The sequence below is a fragment of the Dicentrarchus labrax genome, unplaced genomic scaffold (assembly GCF_905237075.1).
Source record: "Dicentrarchus labrax unplaced genomic scaffold, dlabrax2021, whole genome shotgun sequence".
Classification (NCBI taxonomy): Eukaryota; Metazoa; Chordata; class Actinopteri; family Moronidae; genus Dicentrarchus; species Dicentrarchus labrax.
The window spans coordinates 16,299,622-16,315,994 of record NW_026136706.1 but is presented as its reverse complement, the minus strand read 5'-3'; the positions used below and the strand labels follow the sequence as shown (position 1 = coordinate 16,315,994).

General features: G+C 38.3%; 2 protein-coding genes across 2 annotated transcripts; both read left to right on the top strand.

The window, feature by feature from the left end:
• Nucleotides 1-2,186: 2,186 nt before the first annotated feature.
• casp10 (caspase 10, apoptosis-related cysteine peptidase) lies at nucleotides 2,187-9,701 on the top strand. Its single transcript, XM_051403053.1, has 13 exons — nucleotides 2,187-2,355; nucleotides 3,193-3,475; nucleotides 4,496-4,601; nucleotides 4,823-4,958; nucleotides 5,917-5,990; nucleotides 6,073-6,115; nucleotides 6,403-6,422; nucleotides 6,516-6,546; nucleotides 6,639-6,746; nucleotides 6,865-6,935; nucleotides 7,517-7,634; nucleotides 7,737-8,235; nucleotides 8,844-9,701. Exons 2-13 carry the CDS (start codon nucleotides 3,201-3,203, stop codon nucleotides 8,998-9,000), a joined length of 1,638 nt encoding a protein of 545 aa, XP_051259013.1. The 5' UTR covers nucleotides 2,187-2,355; nucleotides 3,193-3,200; the 3' UTR covers nucleotides 9,001-9,701.
• A 136-nt stretch (nucleotides 9,702-9,837) lies between these two features.
• prkra (protein kinase, interferon-inducible double stranded RNA dependent activator) lies at nucleotides 9,838-16,373 on the top strand. Its single transcript, XM_051403054.1, has 8 exons — nucleotides 9,838-10,118; nucleotides 12,329-12,504; nucleotides 13,141-13,222; nucleotides 13,602-13,680; nucleotides 13,969-14,086; nucleotides 14,175-14,269; nucleotides 14,378-14,540; nucleotides 15,373-16,373. Exons 1-8 carry the CDS (start codon nucleotides 10,066-10,068, stop codon nucleotides 15,528-15,530), a joined length of 924 nt encoding a protein of 307 aa, XP_051259014.1. The 5' UTR covers nucleotides 9,838-10,065; the 3' UTR covers nucleotides 15,531-16,373.

The window sequence follows — 16,373 nt, the reverse complement described above, 5'->3', positions numbered from 1 at the left end:
AAATTTAAAACCCTGGTTTGAAATCTTGAGTCTTTTAATACAACGTCTCATACAACTAACAAAGAAATCTGATTTTAATGTTTTCTAAAAGCTCCTGAAGAAAAATTGCAAGAGAACGCACCATTCAATAATTAAACTTTCTCAATATCCAGACGTCAAAATACAAAAATACTGAATACTAAAATATATTTTTTCTTTCATAACATGTATTTTTGCACAAAGTCTCTAATTAAGTTCAACCATGGCAACATTTTCAATTATGTGTTTTCTGCTCACACATTGTAAAATCTTATTCTGTTGTAACAAACACTGCAAAGGCAAGGGGTTTCAAAAGTACCGGCTCTTCACTCACCTGTCAGGTAACCTGCAATGACCAATTCACTTTCATTCATTCAGACCAGTGGTGGACAGTAAAGAACAGTTTTGTTCTTGTTCTTGTTCTTTACTTGAGTATTTCCATTTTCTGCTACTTTGTACTTCAACTACACTAAAACTCAGAGACAAATATTGTTTCCTATACTCCACTATATTCATTTAATACCTTTCGGTACAAGTAAAAGGTTCAGATTTATAATACAAAATATCATCAACAAATATATTATGATGTAATATTATTGGTTAATATAAAACAGTTTTGATCCCTGGGGGGGAACTGACAAGTTACTCAGCAGATAAAGTGTATAAACATTAAAGTGATGTGCATGAAATAGGCAAATCTGCATAATGAGCATGTTTACTTTTGATACTTTTTGTATATTTTGAAGCCAATACTTTTGGAATTTTGCTTAAGTGAAAATTTGAATGCATGAATTTTACTCAGGTTTCTGTATAAGATTTGTTTTGTTGTGTCATAAATGTTGTACCATGCTCAGCTTGTGTGTGTGTGTGTGTGTGTGTGTGTGTGTGTGTGTGTGTGTGTGTGTGTGTGTCCTTTCCAGAGTCCTTCAGATTTAACAGCTCAGGAATAAACTCCCGGGCGTGGCTCAGTGTCAGAGTAAGACGCAGAGGACACATCAAGACCCTGAAGACCAAACCTAAATCAAACACACACTACCACAAATAATCAATATTATTTACACATTGACAGCTTTTATCAATAGTTTCTTTCCCACTGAAAGAATCAAATCGACATACTTACTTATTAGTACACACAACAAGGTTCCCTGATAAGGGAAGTTACGGACAGTGTGGAGGCCTCTGACACCATTAATGTCTACCTTGATATGGTGATAATAATGTCAGCTGAGAGTGATAACACACTGCAGTTTAAAACAAATGGTTATTAAACTTTGAACTATGTTTGATGTGCTCTTACGTTTTGTTTTTTGCTATCATATGTCCCTATGTGATATGTCCCCATGATGTATGGACAATAGATGATTCATGTCACAATAACAGTTTGTCTATTTGTTCATTTTAAGTATAATAAATTCATGTATGGCTGCAAGTTGTATATCCTTGACTATCCAAATGCATCAGTCAGCAACTATCCCAAAATATAACACTAAATCTGAGCACACTGGGAATAGCTGGTGAGACCTAAATCGGGGCGTTATGGACAATGTGTTTCTGTCTAGGTCAGATATGGCTGACAGACCAAATACTATTCTTTTACTTACATTACAGCTAGACAGTCTGTAAACTCATAATAAATGTCACAATCATTTCTTGGAAAGAACTTCTGGGTAAAATGGAGACAGTGTTAATTCTAACTAGTGGTTGTGAAACATCGAGAGTCTTATTCAAAGAACAGCAACAACGTGAAATTTGTCAGCAGGCAGCATACAATTCATCATTTATCATGAATAAAGTGTCCAATGATGAACAATGACATTATTGGGATTGAATGGAGCAGTTCTGTGCAGTATATCACATATATCCATTCATATACAGCACTTTTAGTGATCACATTAATAAAAGTGAGAGCTGAACTTGAACATAAAGAATCCACTGTTTGCATGCAGAGCCTACATAGTTAGACCTAGTCTAATAGTTAATCTTGACATCATGATTTTGACTTTATGTCTACGGGAAATCTAAACGGGTATGTCTGGTTTCTGCCCGGCCAGGACTCACTCCCACTTCCTGTTTTCATATCCAAATAAGGGCATATGCGTCACCAAGGTGGACGTCTCCAGTGTAACGTGACGTAGAGTTACGCGCTCGTTCTCGGCCGTCTTTTACTTTCGATTTCTACTTCCTATCATCTGACTTGTTGTGAAGAACTGGACTGACGCGAAGTTGGTGTGCGCGATAAAAAAAGATTCATATTATTGTCTACAATCGCCAATACTTCGATTATGAAGGGGATGTCGCATATTCTGCTGAGTCAGACCTGCTGAAAACACCACACAGGTAACACAGCGCAGCAAATCCAATCAAATCAAAGTTATATGCACGCGTTTATATGATGATGTGATAGTTTAGGCTGTAGATTATGTTATTCTCTCGTTACATTTGTTTTCCTAGAAGCTCTAACAGTTTTATTTTTCCCTTTGTAACTTCTGAACTTGAGTTTTCTCTCTCTCTCTCTCTCTCTCTCTCTCTCTCTCACACACACACACACACACACACACACACACACTCGTACATACACACAGTTACCAAACCTAAAGGCCAGTGCAGCACTTACAGCAGACAGATTGGCTACATGTTTGTTGTTGTTGTTGTTATACAAAGGCCTAAAAAAAAAAAAAAAAAAAATCACAAAAGCTCGTCCAGAATAGTATTCAGTTTTATTAACAATGTCATCTTTGGACAATTTCACCACATCAATGTGGGAGTAAAGGTCAATAAATGAGAAAGGAACAGCCGGCATGACGTACCACCATGTACATATTTTTGGTATTTACTTTTTTATTAGGTTTTCTGGCAGACGTGCCAACCAGACACAAAGCACAAAGCCAGTAAAGGAAAGAACAAAAACCACATACCACATATATTAAGCAGAGGTGGGGTAAACAAGTAAGTTCCAAGTCTTAAACTTGGAGTTTCAAGTTGTAAACAAGTCATAATGTAATGCCACACAAATCATGAATGCTTTTTAAAATGTGTATTTATTTGTTAAAACAGTGCAACACACAACAGAATAAATCCAAGTGAAGTCGAGTTACAAGTCTTTTTTGATTTTGTCGAGTCTAAAGTTTCGTAACAGAGAAACCTGAGTGAATCCATCTTGTGTCTCATTTTTAGTCTACAAAATGGATTTCCAGAAGCTGCTATTAGAGGCAGGGAAGGCCCTGTCTAAGGGCGAAGTAAAGGCTTTGGCATTTCTTTGCACTGACCTCCTGGTACGAAACCCGACTTCAGTGGATTCGGCCAGTGACCTCTTCTCTCGTCTGGCGGATCAAGACTACCTCTCTGCTGAGAGACCACACCTGCTGATCGAGCTTCTCCTCATCATCCAACGCAGGCGTCTGCTCCGTGAGCTGGGGTTCCCTGACCAAGTATCTACAACAATCATCTCTCCTTACAGGTGGGCTGCCTACCTCTTACTGGTTTAAGCAAATACTTTAGCAGGATTTAGTTCACCAAAAAACTTTAAAAAATACATTGCAAAATAGTGGTGCACCAATATGATATGCAGCACTGAATTAAACTTATGAAATTGATCAAGCATGTATGGACTCTACGGAGTCCTGGAGGTGTCACTGAGGAAAAATAATCACTCTCTCGATTTAATGTGTGGACAAAGATTACTTAATTCATTCTCTCAATTTAGTATTATTTTTGGCTTAAAACATCCGCTTCTCTCTCGCTGTCTTATCACCCAAACAAAGCCATAAAGGCCTACAACTAATGACTCTGCAGATTGAGCTGAAAATGTCAGGGTTTTGGTGTGCGTGTGTGTTGTCAGAAAATAGTGAAAAATGGCCATCACAATTTCCCACAGTCCGAGTTGACATCTTTAACGATGTAAAAGACTATGAAAAGCAGCAAATATTTGGGACGTTGGATCCCGACAACAGGAACGCGGTGAGATATATTGCTTTTTAACTACAAAATTCAACTGAAAGTGGTGCGTCTTTATTAAATACCGTAAAACTTATATTCAAAGCAGGGCCCCAAGTAGACAGAGGTCTCCTTTACTAGCCTGATGTGCCTGCACGGTTTGTGAAATAAATGCAGTTCTTAATTAGACACCTGGTCTGGATTCTGGAAGTTCTTTGGATGAATAAAACCTCTTAAAGCCCACTGGGTTGCCCAACTTGAGTGAGGTCTAAGCAGCTTAGATCGCCTACACAAATATAAATGTTCAAGCTGTTTGTCAGTATGCTACACGTCATTATATGTCCGTAATTGATATGTTATTCGATAGCCTAATTTTTACAACATTCATACTGGATAAAATAAACAGTTTTCTGAGCAAGACTTTTGTGCAAAAGGAATTAAAGGCCTGTCCCATAGACGCCTGTCCCAAATAGAGGCAGGTTGAGCTCAGTGACTGAAGCAAATACAGTTTTACTTACTTTTTATTATTTTTCTGTAATTTCAGGAAGCTGCTCTACAACCTGTCTGAGGAGCTGACTGATGATGACTTGAAAGATATGAAGTTCTTGTTAAACAAACAGCTCCCACGTAAAAAACTGGAGGAAAATGTTGTGAGTGCATCTTCAGAGTGTCAATGTTTTAAATCCAGTTAGATGGCAAACAGCCAAAGTCATAAACATACAAATTATATTTTATAAGTAGTACTAAAACATAATATATTACATATTAAAATATATATAAAAAATGTACCCCTGATGTACACCTAAATTTGAATTCTGCTTCTGCCATAAAGTATGTATCATATCACCTTACAGTAAAATTAACTTTTCAGACGACACTAGAGGTTTTCCTGGAGATGGAGCACATGGACCTCATCAGCGACACTGATCTAGACTTACTGAGGACCCTAATTCAGCAAGTTTGTCCGATGTTGATAGAAAAGATCAACCGGTTTAAAGCACAACAGGGTAAGCTTAAGGAATGAAGAGACAAAAGCAGACACCAAGACAGCAGGTTCACTTTCAAAGAGTTTACTTCTGAATTAACAGCACTGGTGTCACAACATTGTGTGGGTTGTATTTTGATTGGAAGATCCAGACCAGGATATCTGTGGAGCCAAACGCCATTTATTCTGATAAAAGAGATCATGTAACTTGAGCTCCTCTCCCAGTAGCTAAAGGGAGACACATTATGTTGCATTCAGTGCATTAAAACACAGAAAACATACCTGACAAAGGAGGTAAATAACAAAATCATCCGGTCAATAGCTCCTCCACAAATTAAATGACACAGGAATATGTTAACATAATTCACAACAACTTTAAACTAGCAAGTAAACTTATGAACGTAAATTAAGAGAGGCTAAAACACAGAAATCTGTTCGACTACAGTGTCGTCTACCTCTCTCACAGAATATAATAGTAAAAGGGGAAAAGGTAAAGACGGAAGACATCATTTAGATGGAGACCCCCGAAAGTGAAAGTAGGAGTACACAAACTTTAGGGCCTCAAACGTTCCACATGCTGACTCTGGAGGTTTAGCATGTCAGGTTATAACTACTGTGTAATTATAATACTATATATTACTAATGTGTGACTCTGTTACACATATTACTGCTGCATAACTGACTCTTGTTACAGCAGAGGGAGGAATGTTGAAGCAGGAAGAGCAGTTACAGGTAAGGACAGCAGCACAGGAAACAGTAGTCCAAGAAGTCATTGAAGTCATCATTAGTTCCCTCGAGTCTTAACAGTAGCCAGTATATTCCTAACCATGACCCCGACCTTAACCTTAACCTTAAACAGAAGTGTAATCCTAAACATGTTTGTGTTCTTTCTTTATGTCACTTTCATTTAATTTTAATATTTGCTGATTAATCTGTCTGTAAATCTAGTGATTTACATTTTTTATCATTTCTTACTACAGGACTTCGCAGCAACCCTATAGCTCAAGAAACAGGCCGACCAAGATCTGTGACTTACCCTAGTGTACTAGAGCAGGTATGTGCTTTGACTCCCTCTGAGTTGCAGTGAAAGATTTATACTATGATATTATTGTCTATTTTTCTCGGTTCTTTATCAGGTCCCTAAATCTCGTGACAGGACTTTCTCAAATGAAATACCAGGTAAATATACTGTATATAATTACATTTCTGTCTCTAAATCTGTCTCTAAATCTTCATCCAAAATAATTAAGTTAATTAACCAGGGATCGACTGATATGTATGTAACTAAGTACATTTACTCAAATACTGTACTTAAGTACAATTTTGAGATATCATATTTTCCTACTCTAAAACATGTCTAATTAAAAATGCTACATTGATTCACATGTAAACATAACGGTATGTTGCATTTTTAACCATTTTGTTGAGAATTATAGTCCTAATTACCTTTTCCTTTTTCTCTGAAGGATTTCAGCCGTTGCCCTTGGTGAGAATCTGTCACTGAAACACGGTTTTATATCAAATAAATTGTGCTTCTTCTTTGTGTCTTTAATGGTCATTTCCTCTGTGTCCCACACAGTCCAGCATCAATTCTTCCAACATCTCTATGGGTGAGTCGGCTGGTTGTGTACAACTAGACCTGTTTTTAAGTGAGGTGCGGTGGATGGATATTATTCTGAATCCTCTCATATCATTTTTGTAGATTTTGCAAGAGAGTTGAGAGGTAGAGTTGAAAGCGAGGCCATGTCATTTGGGATGAGTGGTTTAAGCACTGAAACAAGCAGCTCTGCCTCCTCGAAAGGACACCAAGGTTGAGTGATGAAATGACACATCTTTAGTATTATACATGTTAATTATTCAGATATCATTTTTGTCTCTTCATCTTTTTCCAAAAATGTTGTCCTTCCACTCTATTGTCTGTCCCATAGAGATGTTTTCTCAAGAAAACGAGACCTCCTCTGTAAAAGTGCTGTCTCAGACTGCCAACACAAACACTGAGGTGTGTGATTTATTATTTCTTAGCAATACAAGTAAATACACCGATCAACCACAACATTGTGACCACCTGGGCACCCTGGTGGTCATAATGTTATGCAGCTCAGTACCAATAACCTACCTGACACCTTTCTATAAGAACCAGCGTTAACTTTTTTTAGCAGTTTGAGCTACAGTAGCTTGTCTGTTGGATCGGACCACACGGGCCAGCCTTCGCTCCCCACGTACATCAGTGAGCCTTGGACCGTTTTAAAGATGCTCTGACCCAGTCGTCTAGCCATCACAATTTGGCCCTTGTCAAATTTCTCAAATCCTCACGCTGCCCATTTTTTCTGCTTCTCACACATCAATTTTGAGGACAAAATGTTCACTTGCTGCCAGATATATCCCACCCACTGACAGGTGCATTGATAACCAGATAATCAGTGTTATTCACTTTGCCAGTCAGTGGTCATAATGTTATGGCTGATCGGTGTATGCTTAAGTAGTAAAGTAGCCCAGAATGTGCTGATATGAACTATTGTTTAAACATGGTCCTGTCTTGCCTTTAATAATCTAATCTGTGTCACTGATTTATCTCTGTAGGATTTGGGAACATATCCAATGACTTCAGCAAAGAGAGGTATCTGCTTGATAGTAAACAACTACGACTTCTCTGGAGCTAAAAATCTCCAAAAGCGGGAGGGGACCAACATTGATGAAGGTACGCTTATGTTTAACTCAGTCTTAAATCTCAAATGAAAACTCGTTTTATGTATGTTGCTGGGTGTTAAAATGTGTTTACATGTATCTGTCTGCCTTCTAGAGTGTCTGCAAAAAGTGTTTAGGTGGCTTGGCTTTGAGATACAGATACAGAAGGACTGTCCGGGCGAGGAGATGCTGTCCGTGATGAAGGAGGTCGGCCGCAGAAACCACGGTCAGATGGACTGTCTGGTTTGTTGCTTTCTCAGCCACGGCCAGGAGGGTGGTGTGTACGGCGTGGACGGCAACCTCGTCGAAATTAGGAAGCTGATGGATGCTGTCAATGGAGTGAATTGCTCCTCTTTGGCAGAAAAACCGAAGCTGTTTTTCATCCAGGCCTGTCAGGGAAACAACGAGCAGAAGGCCGTCTACATCGAGTCCGATGGCCCTGCACGCACTCATGTCTGTTGTGATGCAATTGAAACTAGAGAGTCCATCCCATCTGATGCAGATTTCCTGCTGGGAATGGCCACCGTTCCTGCTTTTGTCTCTTTCAGAGAGAGGAAAAATGGCACCTGGTTTATTCAGTCATTGTGCCAAAACCTTGTCCAGATGGTGCCCAGGTTAGTAAAACTAAAGATCAAGTACTGTTGGATGATGTGATTCTTTACATATAAGTATCAAGTACCATATTTAACCACAGTTTTGTGGGTATTGCTGTATATGCTAGTTTATACTTTTACTCCACTACATTTTGGAGGGCAATATTGTACTTTACTTCATTCATTTGACAGCTACTTCTCAGATTTTACATACAAAACATGATTATTTTATAAAATATGAAGCATGTTTATAATTTAAATACCCGACAGGATTTTAAACTGTTCATATTAGCTCCACCTTGACCTACTAAATGAAAGTAACACTTACATATTAATACTTAAATAATAATAATTCAGTAGTAAAATATACACAGACAGAGCCATTACGCATATTGAGTACATTTACTTTTGATAGTACATTTTGTTGCTCATAATTCCATAATATACTTAAATGAATGTAATGGAGTATTGTTATTATGTGTTATTGCTGTTTTTAATTAAATAAAAATAGCAATAACACACCTCTAATTTTAGTTACTGCTCTGTTATGTGTGTGAGAATAAGTATAAGTGGTTTTGGTTGTTTTTTATATCACTATCTCTCAGTACGTTTTGTTTTTTTCCCCACAGGGGTTGTGATCTTGTGTCTATCCTGACAAAGGTGAATGCAGATGTTAGTCGGAAGACTGATTCCACTGGAATGAAAAAGCAGATGCCTCAACCAGCCTTCACACTCACGAAGAAAGTGGTCTTTCCGGACCCCAGTCACCCTCCTCCCAACCTGTGACACAGACCGCAATAATATGCACAAATCAGATGATCCCTGAGACACAAGCGTTTTGTTTCACATTCGCTGTTTACAATGTTAAATCTGCTGTGTAACAACACCAGAGCCAGCTCCATTCGCTGATGAAGACCGTAGAGACCCTCAACGCTAACAGCTCTGGTGGTCAGCAGTTCAGACTGGTTGTGCTGGGCCGCTTCAGAGTGTGAATGTCATCAGGGTGTTCTTAAAAAAATGAGCATTACTCTCAGTGAACTCCCCCGAATACATAAAACAAATTAAATCTTTGAAGCGGCTCAAGCACAGAATTTTTTTTTAATCAATGAAACAATATTTTTTTATACACAGTTATTGTGAAAATATTTTCTAATTTAGATGCCTGTTCTTCAACCTTTATTACATCTGTAAGTCTTCAGTGCAATGGTTTTAAGTGACTGACCATAATGCCACAAATATTTAAGCAAAAACACAATTGTGGATTAATTGAGTAGCCATCAATAGAAGATGAATTTGTTTTCAGCCTCTGAATTGTGCTGCTCTCACTGTGACTTCAATAGAAAACATTTTATATATGTCGATGGGTGTTACCATCGGGTCACCCCCCGGGTTGAGTCCTTGCTGCAGCAGCCATAGGCTTGAATCTATCTTAAGCTGTCCTCTCAATAAATGTATATAAAAAAAATAAAAATGAACAAACCACTGAATGTGCATGAGTACTTTTACTTAAGTAAAGGATCTGAATACTGAATAAAGCCTGCCCAGCTCTAACTACGGAGCAGACAGTGGCGCTGCAGCGCCAGCAGGGGGCGGTAAACATTTGAGCTCCACACACCGGCCTCTGTTGACCCGCTGCTGACCCGGATGTTGATATGATATTGAACTCGGTAATTTCCCCGGCCAGCACTTCAATGAAGAGTTGTTAGCATTTTTATTTTTTTTTAAGGCCACTTCATATTCTTCATGATAACGTAACTAGATGCCCGAAAAAGAAAAAAAAATCTCGTTCATTTACCCGCAATAGATCGATAATCGATAATCAATCAGCCCGCCAGCGACAGAAAACTGATCATGTCTCAAGAGGGATATCAATCACCAGCAGTGAAAACCACCGCAGACACGAGGTTGGTTTATTTGTGTTACTGCTTTAACCCGCTGTATATAACGCTGTAACATGTTAATATAATAATAATAATAATAATAATATAAACAGCTTCTGGTTGCTAACAGCTAGCCTAGCGTTCAGTGTTGGGATATATAAAATGTAGTTTAAGACAAAAAGGCTGCAAAGTTTCTCTCAAGTACAGTTAATCAATCCCAAAGAAGCTCAGTGTGAATATATTAAATATATAAATATATATATATATCCTGTCAATGTTTAACCCTCTAACGTTGTAGAGCTAGCGGTTTCTCGTCATTAGCTCCGCTGGCTAACGCACAGTGTTTTTATCTCTGATGGTCAAGCCTCCTTGTGCATTGGAGTCGTAACGTTACAGGTGATTGTAAAGTTTAAGCGTGCAGAACAATTATTTAAATGTGTAGTTTATGTAAAAAATAAAGATCCGGATAAAGCAGGAGAGCGAAATGGCATTAAAACGTCACAGCTAGCAAAGGTTGGCTAAGGTGCGTCATCTAGCAACAGTGCAATTGTCTTAGCAACAGTGAACAGTAAAACATTATGGACGGACAAATAGTTTGAATAAAGAAGAAAAAGACGCATATCTGATGATTTAAAAGACACATATGTTGCCGGAAAGATGGCTAATATGATTTATTTTACTTTGCCAACCTGCTTTAGATTTTCTTTTAACCCCAAAACTGTACTAAAGTGTATTTAATGTCATTTTTATTGTCTGTATGGATTCCCCTCCCCCATTGTAAGGCACCAAAAACTCTATATGTGTTTGTATTTCAGTAAGTCCAACCCTTGAGCATAATAGCATGATTTGTTTCTTTAATATTGTGTTGCTTTGATTTGTATTGATTAGTTATATCTAGTGCTGCTGCAGAGGTCCCTGGTCTACTGATCCTGTTCTCCAGATTTAAGAAAACATGATTGTTTGGTACAGACCTCCCAAACATTTCACACACAATGTACTGTAATGTACACACATCATCGTGATTTTAGTAGTTTTTTTTCTTTAAAAACTAAAGTTGTGATGCAAAATTGATCATTCTCACAGTAATTGGGAACCATCACAATATCTGTCAAAATAATGGCTTTACTACATAGTAAAAAGCCCCATTGTCCTCAAACAGAGCTCCGTTAACATCAGCTTTATTGTGTGTGCTCAGCGATAATGTGCAAGTGCAGGAGAGCTGGGGCTGAGGCATTACTGTGGTTAGTAAAGTGAGAGGCTCACATTTCAGATGCAGTTTAATGAAATTGAACGGTTGTTGCACATTAATAAAAGCAAATAAAAGTCTTTCATATATTTGAGTTCAAATCAGATGAGCTTAAACAGGATTTTGTTTTACGGACAGAAGAAAGTACTTGGTGCTACAGTACATTCAGTGTTTTGTTTTTGAATTCATGTGTCAAAAGAGTGAAAGTGGAAAAACATTGAGACTGGACTTAAAAATAGAAGATCTGCTATCTAGACATCTTACACTGTCTGTACTCTATAGTGAGTCTGTACAGTAACAGTCCTACAATAAATAATACTGCCGTTTGTAATATTTTTTTGTTGAGGCTGTCAGAAAGAAATAGACTCAACTGGCAATTTATGATTTATTTTTTTATATTTTTGGGAGGGCTTTTATTGCCTTTTTTTAAATTAAAAAAGCTGCAGCAACGACTCAGCTTGACACGTGGGATGCCAACTCTCTCCCCGACTCTGGTTATCTTTGAGGCTGTAGCTTTTGTTCAGGTTGTACTGCGTATAAGACTGTATTGTAGTTTAAAAAATGTCTACTGTATTGTGACATTAGGTTGTAATATCACAGGCAATCTGTGGCTCTCATTGTCATTGAGGCTCAATATGGAGCTACTTAATGAGGCCATCACTGTCTTATCTTTATCAAAAGGATCTAAAAACACTGCGGCCACAGACCATAACCTCAGTAACTTTTAAATTCCCTTATAAAAAGCAGAAACACTCATGTTGATGGTTTATATATTAATATGTGAATATGCTGCTGATATCTGATTTAAAAAAAAAAATTATTTGGCATCTAAATAAAAATACAAGGGTTGATGTATCAGTTTAATTCTGCAGTATTTTTTCCTGTAAAGTGGTTCTGCTCTTAGTAGCTCAGCCACTGCAGTCCTCTAATGGCAACAGCCCAGTTAATGTGGTCCTGGTAAACTGTGTGCTTGTTTTAATACACGCAGCCTGAATGCACATGAATCACAGAGGTCCAGCCCCGGGAAGACGCCTATACAAATCCTGCACGAGTATGGCACCAAGAGTGGCGACCTCCCTGTGTATGTGATGGAGAAAGCGGAAGGAGAGGCTCACCAGCCCAGCTTCGTCTTCAGCGTGAAAATCGGAGACGTTAGCTGCACAGGTACGTTCCAGTCCCACCCCTGCTGTGTTGATAGCTGCCTGTCACCGGATGAAGCCTTGCATTTGAGTAGAAAATCATACGTATGGTAATTCAGAAAGAGCACTCCAACGTGCAACGTAACATTTGTCACTTTTGCTTTGTTGTCAGTTGTGTCTGTTGCTGCAGTATACTACACTATATATCCTCTATATGCCTTGTATTGTTTTTAACCAAGGTATCTCTAACTTCAGGGATAGAACAGTGCAGGTCCAGAGAAGAGGATGAGAAGCATTTGCAAAGCTCTCAGTGTTGAGGTGATGAGAAATAATTCAGTCCCTATATCTTCAAACATCCTTTCCAGTAGCCTCCTGAGTTAATCTTTACTTTCTTCACTACAAAACACCTTGTGGGCTTTAAAACAGGCATATTTATGATGACTGATTTGTGGTTATGGTGTTTTTTGCTTTCATCTGACTGTAAAATAATCTTTGTAATGCATTATTTAATCTGTAACGTTGTGTATGTATGTATGTATGTGTGTGTGTGTGTGTGTGTGTGTGTGTGTGTGTGTGTGTGTGTGTGTGTATGTGTGTGTGTGTGTGTGTGTGTGTGTGTGTGTGTGTGTGTGTGTGCGCGTGTGGTTGTATTTTGTTTCAGGTCAAGGTCCCAGTAAAAAGGCTGCTAAACACCTGGCTGCAGAGGCTGCCCTGAATATTCTGCAGATAGACCCTGGAACAGTGTGAGTAGAGCTGAATAATTATTATTGAGATAAAATTAACTGGCAACAATTGTTATAAACATTTAAGTCATTTTTTTTAATACTGCTGTTGTGTTCTCAAATGTGGAAATCTGTCTTTTATGATAGTAAATTTAATTTATTTGGCTTTTGGTTTTTTGGTTGGACAAAACTAATAATTAGAAAATATCAGCGTGTGCTATAATTGTTAAATTATAATGGTATTTTCACGAGATAATCGCCAGATTTGTTGCTATTTACCCTTCAGCCGTTTTAGCAATGCAGTGTTGCAATACACACATTAAACTGGTTCACAGACAGCCTGTAGTGAGTGTTGATCTGTTGCAGCTGTGGTAACTGCTTTCATGTGAATTCTCAACAGGACTGTTCCTGTGAAGTCTGAGAGTAACGGTGTTGTAGCAGAAACAAACAACCACCCCAACTCAGTGGGGATACTGCAGGTGTGTGAATTACGGCTGTGTTGTTTTTGTTTTTGTTGTGTGTGTGTGTGCATATGTCTTGTCTGTGGTTATATATGAGCAAGTGTCTGTCAAATGTGATTAAAAGAGATGAACCATAAGTAGGGAAAGCTTGATAAATGTAATTTATTTCCAGAGATTAAAAGTTGTGTCCACTTTTAATTTAAAGTGTCATGTCCTGAATTAAAGGCACAATAAGTATTCTCAAAAAATACTAACACTGTTTTTCCCTGTCCTCATTATTTTTTCTCATCTGGCCTTTAATCTCAGGAGTTAGCGTTGCAGAGAGGATGGCGTCTTCCTGAATACACAGTTTTAATGGAGGCTGGTCCGCCACACAAGAGAGAATTCACTGTTACCTGTCGAATGGAGTCCCTGTCAGAGAAGGGTATGGGGTGTTTTTTGAGACGTCTGTGTAAAATCTTGTGACTGCAGTGTTGTTCACTCTGTTAATTTCTGCCTTTATGTTTCAACAGCTGTAGGAAATTCAAAAAAGGCAGCAAAAAAGGCAGCTGCAGAGAAAATGGTGGCGAAGCTTCAAAGTCTGTCAGGCTGTTCAGAAATCACATGGGTACGTCAAATATTTCTGGCCCTTGCCAAGTGACCACTTGAGGCAGCTGTAACACTTGACTTAATTTGAGTTTTTATGTGTTACGTTCAATTGTTTTTGATTTTTCAGACTCCTAAACCAAGTGTCCGATTTGAGAACTTAAGGAACTCATCAGCGGAGAGCATCTCTTTACTGAGAAGAAACCCGCTGAGCATTCCCAACACAGATTACATTCAGATGATGTTGGAGCTGTCCAAGGAGCAGGGCTTTGAGGTCACATACTTCGACATTGGTAAGAAAACACACACTACACTAGTTGCTAAGATACAGGCTTTCCATTCAGCTAACAAGCCTCGCTTCCCTCACTTGGAAAAATACCAGTAGACAATTTAAATTAGTATATTAATGAAGAAACAAAACAGACTTGAGGAAGTAATAAATAAGCATTAAATGCTCTAAATAATATCTAGTATTTGTTTTGAAAAGGCTGCAGGTTCAATAAGTCTGTCCTTTTCAGTGCTGTCCTTAATTACCCAAGATGCACTTGAAAAGAAGCTGTTTTGTTGTAGAGTGTTTTTATGGCTCGCTGCAGATAAAAAAATAAATAAATTATGGTTGTCTTGTTTTATGGACACGTTTGATGTACGATCGCCTTGATAAATAAATTGAATTTCCTATTGCCCTTTTTGGCTGCAGTAGGAAATGTTTGGATTACATAAGCAGTAACTTATTACAGCTGTGATGCAGCTGTGGGAGAGTGAACCCTGAGGCTGATCAATGAGACAAAATTACAAACAGTAATGCTGGATTATGTGCTGAATCGTTTCCTGCATAGGTAGAAAATTTGAATCCAGCTTAGGAATGGCGGACTCCGCCACTAACAATGATATCTTCTATACAGAGGGATAATTACTGAATATTAATATATTTAATGAAAACTAGTGATTTATAGTTTAAAGGACTGAACATCCTCAATAATGACAGCTCTCGATCCATTTCTGGTTTACAGGCTGGAGGATGGGAGGAAGCATAGTTAGCTGAATGGAAAGCACCCAAAGGAATCACTACACTATTGATTTTTGGTCGTCGTGTCATGCTGTAAAGCGCGTGTCTGTATTTTGCAGATGAGCTGACGGTGAATGGCCAGTACCAGTGCCTGGCAGAGCTGTCCACCTCCCCGGTTACCGTGTGCCACGGCACGGGCATTTCATGTAGCAACGCTCACAACGACGCAGCACACAGCGCCCTCCAGTACATCAAGATCATGGCCTCCATCAAGTAAAACCACCACAGTCAACATTTGCTTCACCTCTGTTGTCACATATATCAGTCATGATGAAGCTGTAGATTGTTCTTCCCACTAGTCTTCCTTCCCGTGGACGATATGAGGTCAAGGTATATTTTTATAATTAAGTATATCACAAAGCAGATCATGCTCCACAGTATCTCAAGGCAACTTTAGAGCAGTATTTGTGAAGGAGGCCAACCTCTCTGTTAAGAATCAAATTCTAAATAGTGTCTTTAGGATGTACCATCATGTTTTACTTGAGATGATCAACATATTTAAGCAAATGTACGTGTGAATATGAAGCACTTCCTTATGAACTTTTTACATGCATAGTTTGAGCAGTCACTGCTTTATTCGTCCACATTTTTTTCTGTCGCTTTAGTGGAAAATGTTTTTTTTTTTTAACCAGGATTCAGATGTTTTTACGTTACGTTTAATTTAATTTTTTATTCCACATGCAGAAATATATTCAGCTGTGTTTTGTTCACAGCCAATAGAAGATCTTAAACTTTTAATTTACTTACCTGCCTTTCTGTGAACGAAGGTCACCTGCAAATGAATTGAAAAAGATTATTTTGACTATTTATTTTTTTTGTCTTACTTCCACTCAGTCAGTATGCAATCTGCAGTTCAACACCTGCTGTCTATATCCGGCTGACTCAAAATAGATATAATGTGTTTATATTTGCATTCTGCTGGTTTCTTACCAGTTTTTGCAGTGTGTGCCTCATAGTACCATGTGATATATTTAATAAACCTGTAAGAAAAAAAACCCAGAAGCCTGGTGAAGAGCAGCAACAACGTGTATGAATCCATAAAATAAACACTAAATGTCGA